We start from the raw sequence: 8,103 nt of genomic DNA, 5'->3' as shown, positions 1-8,103 counted from the left end.
GACCTTCAAAATTTAAGTTGCAAATTATAATATTAAAAAACTTAGATTACAAAATAAAAAAATAACAACCATAAAATTCTCAAAATAACTTACCCTTTAATAAAAATTGACAACACATATTATGATAACAATAATTTGTTTCCAAAACCTACATGGCTAAAATTTGTCCAGCAAGTCTTCAATATTTTTATATTTTTAATTTTGTCTATTGTATAGGTGTAAAGTATCCACTTTTCCATTAAATCATCATTCTATCAAATCTTTTCATATAAATTAAAAGAATTATATTTTTAATTTGGTATACCTATTTAAACCTACTTGAAACCTTACCTTTCCCATTAACTTATTTAAAATGTTTGATTAATTTTAACAAAGTTCATAATTTGACATATAGGAATTAATAAAAAAAATTTCATTAAAAGACTAAATTTTATCTAGTTTAGAATATGAAGACTAAAAAACTCTTAAAAAAGGATTTAAATGAAAGTAAATAAATAAAATATATGGGCAAAACTAAAATTTGTAAGATCTTAGGGATGAAAATGAAAGTTAGCAAAATATTTCACAATGAGCTGCTGGTTTTCTCTCCTCTTTAATTTTCCCTTCGGTCGCTATCTCTTGATTATTATTATATGAAGCGCGGAACTGTGAGAGAATCCAGAAAGAGGCAGCACAAAAAAGGAAGCTGTGAGAAAGAAAAGGAAAGAATTCTTTATTATTGTCATTGTTATTGTTAGTGTATTATAAAAGTGAAAGCTGCTGGCAAAAGCATCGATGAAAATGGAAGGTTCTAAATCAGAAAATGCTGCAGGCTTGAACTCGAAAGAAACGCTAATTAATCGATACAAGCTGAAGCCCATTTGGCGTTTATTCATGATTGTTAATCTTGGTCTTGGAGGTAGTAAAATCCCTATTCTTGTTCTTTTGGGTTTTGATTTTCTGTTTACAATGTGTTTGTTATATTGACTGCTTTGGGTTTTTCTTTTGTTGAGAAATTGATAGATTCCTAGACAACCTTCTTTTTCTTGTCCATTTTACTGGAGTCCTCAGTGCACTGAGCATTTATTTGGTAATGTTTTGTCTCTCGATGAATAGTCATAGCAGTATTTGTGCAAGTAACTATATTTACATGCTGCTGGAAGATACATGGCATCTGAGTGCCTAGATATATGTCAGCTGCTGCATTTTTTTTGAAAAACTTTATGATCAGCTTCTATCTGAGCTTGGTGAAGTTTGTGTTCAATGGTGCATATTCTATTTTTAGTAGATCAAAGCATGGTTTGAAGACACTGCAAAATCTGCTGATGAAGTTACTTCGGCTCCCTGGAACCAGGGATGTCATTGTGCATCTAATTTTGAGTTCCAGTCCAGTTGTTTTTTAGGATATTGACATTATGTTGTTAAGTTATTCTCAAATAGTCAAAGCTTCTGCTTTCATATATATATATATATATATTAGCATTTTCCACATCTACTTGGACCAATATGTTGATTGAAATTGAAGAATAATTATGTGGGATCTGATTATACAATTGGATATTGATGTAGCAACCGTGATGGAATTACTTATCGTGCAAGTTCATTACCATTTAACAATCCTTTATGACCTATGGGTTCTGCAATTAATGTCAGTACTGGCAATATAAAGGCATGAGCAATTTGATTAGCTGTCTACTAGAAATAAATGCCAAAGGTGGCCATGTTCTTCTTGCTACTCCTCCAACTGATTCAGAATGGTCCACTAAGATTTAAGTAGGAGCTCACAATTCCTTATTCCTCAACTGTTAATTGAAAGATCATATCAAACTTTTTTTTCAATGTCATCATTTCTAGGTGTCAGATTAGAGTCACCTGGAAATAGGATTGCAGAACGTTCAGGATGAGGATATGGGGGCAGGGCACAGATTTTCCAATTAGCTTTATGTGGTGCATAGTGGGTAGACACAATTGGTTCACTGTTTGTAATCGTGGGAACTTATCAGAGCCAATTATTTAAAATTGTGCCAGCGAAACCCTAGAATGCCAATAGGAAAATGAGTAAAATCCTGATGATGCATGCATGTATGTTTTCCATTTCAATTAAGAGAGGTATTTATTTTTGTGAAAGCATTTGTCGTCCCATGCCTTCTTTCACCATGTCCTTCATGCACTCTAAGAGTCCAGCTCTTGCACTGTTGTGTTGCTGGAACCAAAATGATCGAATTCAGGATGCTCGTTTATCCGTCTGGGTAACTAGGAGTTAAACATGAGATTGAAATTGCAAAATAAAATTTTGTGGATGTTTGCATGTACATTTTCAGTTTCTGTTATTGTTGATTATTTTATAGTTTAGTTTTTGATGCTTTGGAGCAATGATTCAACTCAAAACTTCGTTCCCTCTTAACTCATGCACTTGCGAATAAAATGCTTAATAATACAAGTTTGTAACTGAGTTTTGTGGATTTCTTTCAACCACTTGCAGCTTATATGTTTGTCAAGCCAAAAAAGAAAACGACAAGCAAAGAAGCAAACAGAGGTGTGGAAAATGACAAAGTTCCTGTAGAAGCTTTCTTGGAACCTGCAACCACTTCAATTCCTGAGAGACCACCTCCTCCAGTTATTCGGGAGGAAAAGGAGCACGTACCTGAAGATCAGCAGCATGACCTTTTTAAGTGGATATTGGAAGAGAAGAGAAAAATCAAACCCAAGGACCGTGAAGAGAAGAAACAAATTGATGAAGAGAAAGCCATTCTTAAACAGTTTATACGCGCAAAGTCCAATCCAAGTCTTTAATTGATACTTTAACATTGGTGTTTGTTGTAAAAAAGATATGAGTTTAGCTTTTTGGGTTGCTCATGAGTTATGAGTTAGAGATTCTGCAATTGGATATGCATTACTCTTACATTCTTCTTCAATGTCTCGGCTAATGAGATAGATATTGCAAATGTAAACACCAAAACTAGGACATTATTTGTATTACTTGTGGCTAATAATTTCGTTCTTTGCCAATTAGTTAAACGAGTAATTGAATTGACAGATGGTTTGCAGGGATAAGGACTACCTTTCTGTGGTTAGATCAGTTCTGAAGAGTCTGTACTTAGTTGAAAGTTTCACGGTAGGGAGGTCTCATCAGTCACCAGGGCGCAAGGATTTGTTCATTTTGAGATAGTGGCAAAAAACAAATTAGAGATTTGGCTTTGCACCAAGTAGAGGTTAGAAATAGTTGTAAGGCTTGTGGAGACCCCACCATTTAAATTGCCTGTAGTCCAACCACATCCACTCTTTTCTATCCAATCCCAACTCATGCAGATGCTCCTAAACACCACTCTTGCCTGGAGCAATCGTTTTAGATTTTCAATATGAGATCATAGCTCTTCTACTTCTGAGTCGCTGGTTGATCTCTTGACTATTCGATACTTGAGCTAACTTGAAAAATCAAGTTTTTGACCTTCAATGCCAGGAGCCATCGAAGTCTCAGGTACTACAGAACTGTAGTTTCTTAACTGAATTTCAAACCTGGCAGTTCCTTTGTTACAGCTGAATATGTTCCACTTTTATTTCTTCCCAGTTCTTGATTTCATGGGTCTTCAGTCATCATCACCACCTTCGCAAATGTCCATAAAGGGTACACGATGACCAATTATTTGTTTTTTTTTTCCTTTCCTTGTTTTTCTTGGATCATTAAAATCTTACAGGGCTTGTATTTCATAATCATTCTGTAGTTTCCATGGGCAAAAGGGAGTATGAAACACGCGACAAGGGAGATTTCATTTTGTAATATCGTTTCCTCTCGTACTTTGCAGTTTTATTTTTATGTATAAAACGTCCAAGTTTTACTTATACAAGTTGTGTGTTGGAGCAGTCCATTAACAACACTCCGCGAAAATCTGATTGTTACACTGCAGGATGCCAAGGGAAATGAAATATCACATACAGGTTTAGCACAATCATTTCCCATTTGCTTTAATTGATAACTTGCACTAAATTTTATTCATCTGTTCATCAGCAACGGGATGGTTATGATTGGTTGCAGGTGTGGAGACAAGGTTAGTAATAGAGAAGGGTATTTGGGATGACACATTTCCCTTGGAAGGAGGTGGGCATGTGCGCATGAAGGTGCAGTTTGTCCTCAGTGAAGCAGACCGCCATCGTATCCGTCTCATGGTGCAGTTACTCTGTTCTCTTCCTTTAATATCTTAACTCTCTTGTGCCCTTCTAGTCCAATTGGATAGTTATTGTTATTAAGCGATCACTAACTTATCTACTGATGGCACGACAAACCAGCAATTCCAGTGTTTCTGTACCCACAAACTAGAGCAATCCTTAGGAATTTTCTTCATTAGCCCCATGAGACAATTAGTTTTGTATTTCCAAATAGATGGTTGTGTTGATTCTGGTTTTAGTTGACGTGGTAGTGAAGCTTGTCATTGAAATCTTTTTGCGCAAAATGTACTTTATTGGAGTAGTTACATAGCCTTATTGCTTTCAAGCCTTTTGTTTTCATTCTTGGGAGTTAGAAGAAGCATAAAGTATCTCTTCTGTCTTCTTGTCATATGTTTAAATCTTGTTTGCAGAGAGAGTTGGCATTGAAAAAGAAACATGATGAGCTTCTCAGCAGTGAACCTAGATGTCCAGAATATGCTACTGCTGTTGATAGTAGGGTTGCATCATCTTCATGGCCCAAACATGAGGTCTCAGGTTTGATCTTGCTTAAATGAAATAAATTAGAAAATGTTTAAACAGAAATTTGAAAGCAAAAAGAACAAATAGTAATATCAAACTTCCCTATCTGAAAGGCTTTTTTCTTGATTTTCTGAATGCTCCACCTTCTCAAGATTCAAGAAAAAGAGTTTTTCAAAGTGAAGTGATGGCTACTCAAGTTAGTCTGATAGTGACTCCTCCCACTTTTTCCAAGAGTGGAAAATCTTGTCTGGACAACAGAGAAGGAACAAATTGTGTTCTGAAGCAAACAAGTCCAGTTAAGGATCCCTGAACATTGCTTGTGAATGTTGTTTCTTCCATTGAAAAACAAAGCATTTGATAATTACCTCAAGATCTTCTCACAACATTTGACCTGTTTTAGAATGATCCAGATAAACATGAAGGCTCTCCATCCATTGCTCCTGTCTCACAAGGATTTGGAGCCAATCTAAATGAAGAAAGCCACAAGAGCTTAGGAAAGAAGAGAGGAACGGAGCCTCCTCCCATTGATATTCCCCTTAAAACCATTCGCTCAAAAGAAGCTCTGTATTTTGGAAGCTCAGAACCAAAAGTGACTGCAAGTGATAAGATTCCTGTGAAACTAAAAGGACATGGGGATAGTGTCCTGGGGAAGCAAAACCCAGTGAACAAAACTCCTAGCAATGTAAGGAACATGATAACTGCATTTGAAAGTAGTCTAAATCAGGTGTGTTTGGTTTATTGTTTTAAAATTCTGCGTGTTAGAACCAGCAAATTCTTACTTTTCTAAAATGTTGATCAACAAAACTTGTGGTGATGCAGGATGTGAAACCAAAAGAAACACCGCCACCAATAAAATCTGCATCGGGCAGGTTGGAAATGGAATTTTCTCCAAAATGTTTTTGGTCAGATGAAGTTAGAACAGAAAAGAATATACCAGAACAATCACTTCCAGGAAAGGATAGAAGTCCTTATCTTATAGAAGATATGCAAGGAGCCTCAAAGAATATCAGAGAAGGAGAAGAGCATGTTGGTTTTGTTCGAGCACCTACTGTGGCTACTTCATCTCAGGGTACAGGGAAGTCGGAGGAAGAGTTAAGTGATGCAAGTTTTCGAAATAAAGGATCAAATATAGTTTTGAAGAATAAACTCCAACTTATGGATAAAGCTGACATAGGGAAAAAGAAAACATCTGATGTTTTGTTGAGAGCTTTGGTAGGTGACAAAGCTTCTAATTCAGGAAGAATGCTTAATGAGTATTTGGGTAAACACCCATATTGTAAATTGTTAGCCGGGAAAAAAAATTCAGGTGGCACTTTGCTCATAACTAATAGTGGAAAAGAAACTCACTCAAAAGATTTGGAAAGAATCAGCATTCAAGAAGGTTCAGGAGATGCGCATTATTCTTCAGAATGCTATGGTGCTTGGATATTCCCATATGAAAGACGGCGGTTGTGTATCACAACTGCAGGAACCCAAATATTGAATCTAATGGGAAGTTTCTGGGATGACACAAAAGCGCAACCAGAAAAGATGAGTTCTTCTGTAGCAGAAAACATGGAAGAGGTATTTATTTTCTTCAATGGATAACTTTTACAATGGCTGAACATTATTCAGCAAAAGTCTCATTTTCTTTGCAAAACATCTGTTGAAGTATGTTTGCTCATAACTCGAGCCACGGTATGAGGTTATGAGCAATAGAAGTCGTGCTAACACAACCATTGAATGTCGCTTTATGATATCGCTACCTGGTTTGACTTGAACACCTTACAGAGGTGATATATACCAATCTCAATAATATATATATAGTAACTCTTGCAGATTCAGTAGCATGTACATGCAATGCATCACTGAAGGTGAGTGCTAACTTCATTACTTATTCCTTCCATATAGAATGAGTAATGAGTTTGTTTGTTAAATATGAAGTTATCAAATTCCAAATGAAAGCAACCCAATTCAGCTGAGTTGGAATGATGCGCATATTCATGGTTGTCTGACCATATATGGCTGAATGACTTTCCTTATGATTTTTCAGAAATCCAATTCAATAATCTAATGATTTCTTTGCCTATTATATCCAGCTTAGTGTTCATGGTGGCACTGGTATCATGTCCAAAGAACACGAGAAGACCTCTCAAAGACAGAAAAAGTCAAAACTTCGGGGTTCAATTGATGCTGAAACTTCTGGAGGACCAGTTGGGCAGGTTTCTTCCTTTTCCCTTTCTCCAAACCATGCTTTTGTTTTGATAATTACTTGGAGCTATCTTTAGAAGGATTCATTAATGGACAAAAATCTATTCTACACCAATTACTATATTAATTTTTGAGCAGACCAACAATCATTTTGTGTATTCATCTGATCCACGTCTCCTACCATGAGTGTCGAATGAGAAACATAATGAAGAAACTGGAAGGAAGCAGATCTTTTAACAATGTTCCCGAGAACAACTCTTTTTGAGACAAAAAAAAAATTATTCAAGTCACTAGAACCCACAGTTTTTAAATGTAATAATTACCTTCTTGAATATGTCCATAGAAACAGTGTCAAACAACTTCCTTTGTCAGTAACTTTCTTAGATATCCTGTTGAGGATGTGCTGCCTCAGCATCAAAAGATCCAAAAGTAAGGAAACATTAAATTTTGCTATGATGGAGTGCTATTGATTTTGCATTAAATCCATATGAACTGTCAACAGAGACAGATAGAATGTAGTCATTAGAATAATGTACTCTCCTTACTATCTTCTCCTCAATGGGAAAAAAGAGCAGGAGAGCTCAGTTGTAAATGTCGTTTTTACTCAGGTGATGAGAGGTGTAATCATGGTTGGGTTTGCTACGCTTGTTCTCCTTACCAGACAGAAAACCAGGTAGCGGGTACCTATGTCATCTCTCCTTTGATGTAGAAGAATGCCGCATACTCTTCACATTTATCAACACATCAAACAACATTTTCTTGTCAACTTGTTAAGTTGCACTCTTGGGAATTTTCAGATAGATATGCTAGATGATTGGTGCTGTCCAAGCGGTCAGCTTATAGAAAGTACAGGTACTATTTGTATCCACAAATTGCTTTCAAATTACCTGGATTCTTCTGTAAGGATATGTTGGTGCTCCTATGTTTTTAATGAATCCCTGGGCTTATCAAGAAAAACAAGCTTGCTTATAAATGAGTTCCATAAGATCCGGATGAATAATTTTTTGGTATTGTTTAGCAGTTTGCAATTGTTTTAGTTCTTACATGCTTTCTTTTGAAGCAAAACAATTAAAAGCACGTAAGTGTTTGATAAGAATTTTAATGTGTTGTTGCTACTTAGCTTTTGGATGTGAAAGTTTAGTTCATTTAAAAAATAAAAAAAAGTAACTGTGAAACCTTTTGACTGGTCTATTTAGAGATCAAGAGTCAGAGTTATGCCCAGAGCACCCTTGAACCACCAAATTCAAGCAA

The 8,103-nt window shown here is 35.9% G+C and overlaps 2 protein-coding genes across 4 annotated transcripts; both read left to right on the top strand.

Moving 5' to 3' along the window:
- Positions 1-569: 569 nt before the first annotated feature.
- LOC7484672 (uncharacterized) lies at positions 570-2,991 on the top strand. The gene is made up of 2 exons (XM_002309189.4): positions 570-898; positions 2,462-2,991. The coding sequence occupies exons 1-2, from the start codon at positions 775-777 to the stop codon at positions 2,770-2,772; spliced, it is 435 nt and encodes a 144-aa protein (XP_002309225.2). The 5' UTR covers positions 570-774; the 3' UTR covers positions 2,773-2,991.
- A 126-nt stretch (positions 2,992-3,117) lies between these two features.
- On the top strand, positions 3,118-7,825 carry LOC18100380 (uncharacterized). Of its 3 annotated transcripts, none has more exons than XM_024604589.2 (11): positions 3,118-3,457; positions 3,548-3,604; positions 3,702-3,753; positions 3,842-3,915; positions 4,013-4,143; positions 4,554-4,677; positions 4,815-4,957; positions 5,063-5,344; positions 5,482-6,225; positions 6,741-6,863; positions 7,461-7,825. In XM_024604589.2, the coding sequence occupies exons 1-11, from the start codon at positions 3,433-3,435 to the stop codon at positions 7,527-7,529; spliced, it is 1,824 nt and encodes a 607-aa protein (XP_024460357.1). In that variant the 5' UTR covers positions 3,118-3,432; the 3' UTR covers positions 7,530-7,825. The 3 variants fall into 3 exon arrangements, 2 of the variants coding, with proteins under 2 accessions (XP_024460357.1, XP_024460356.1); XM_024604588.2 differs by having other exon boundaries at positions 5,063-5,386; XR_008059571.1 differs by lacking the exon at positions 7,461-7,825 and having other exon boundaries at positions 5,063-5,386; positions 5,482-6,515.
- Positions 7,826-8,103: the final 278 nt, after the last annotated feature.

Source organism: Populus trichocarpa, chromosome 6 (assembly GCF_000002775.5).
Source record: "Populus trichocarpa isolate Nisqually-1 chromosome 6, P.trichocarpa_v4.1, whole genome shotgun sequence".
NCBI lineage: Eukaryota > Viridiplantae > Streptophyta > Magnoliopsida > Malpighiales > Salicaceae > Populus > Populus trichocarpa.
The sequence above is the reverse complement of the archived record's forward strand: the minus strand, read 5'-3'. Positions and strand labels throughout refer to the sequence as shown.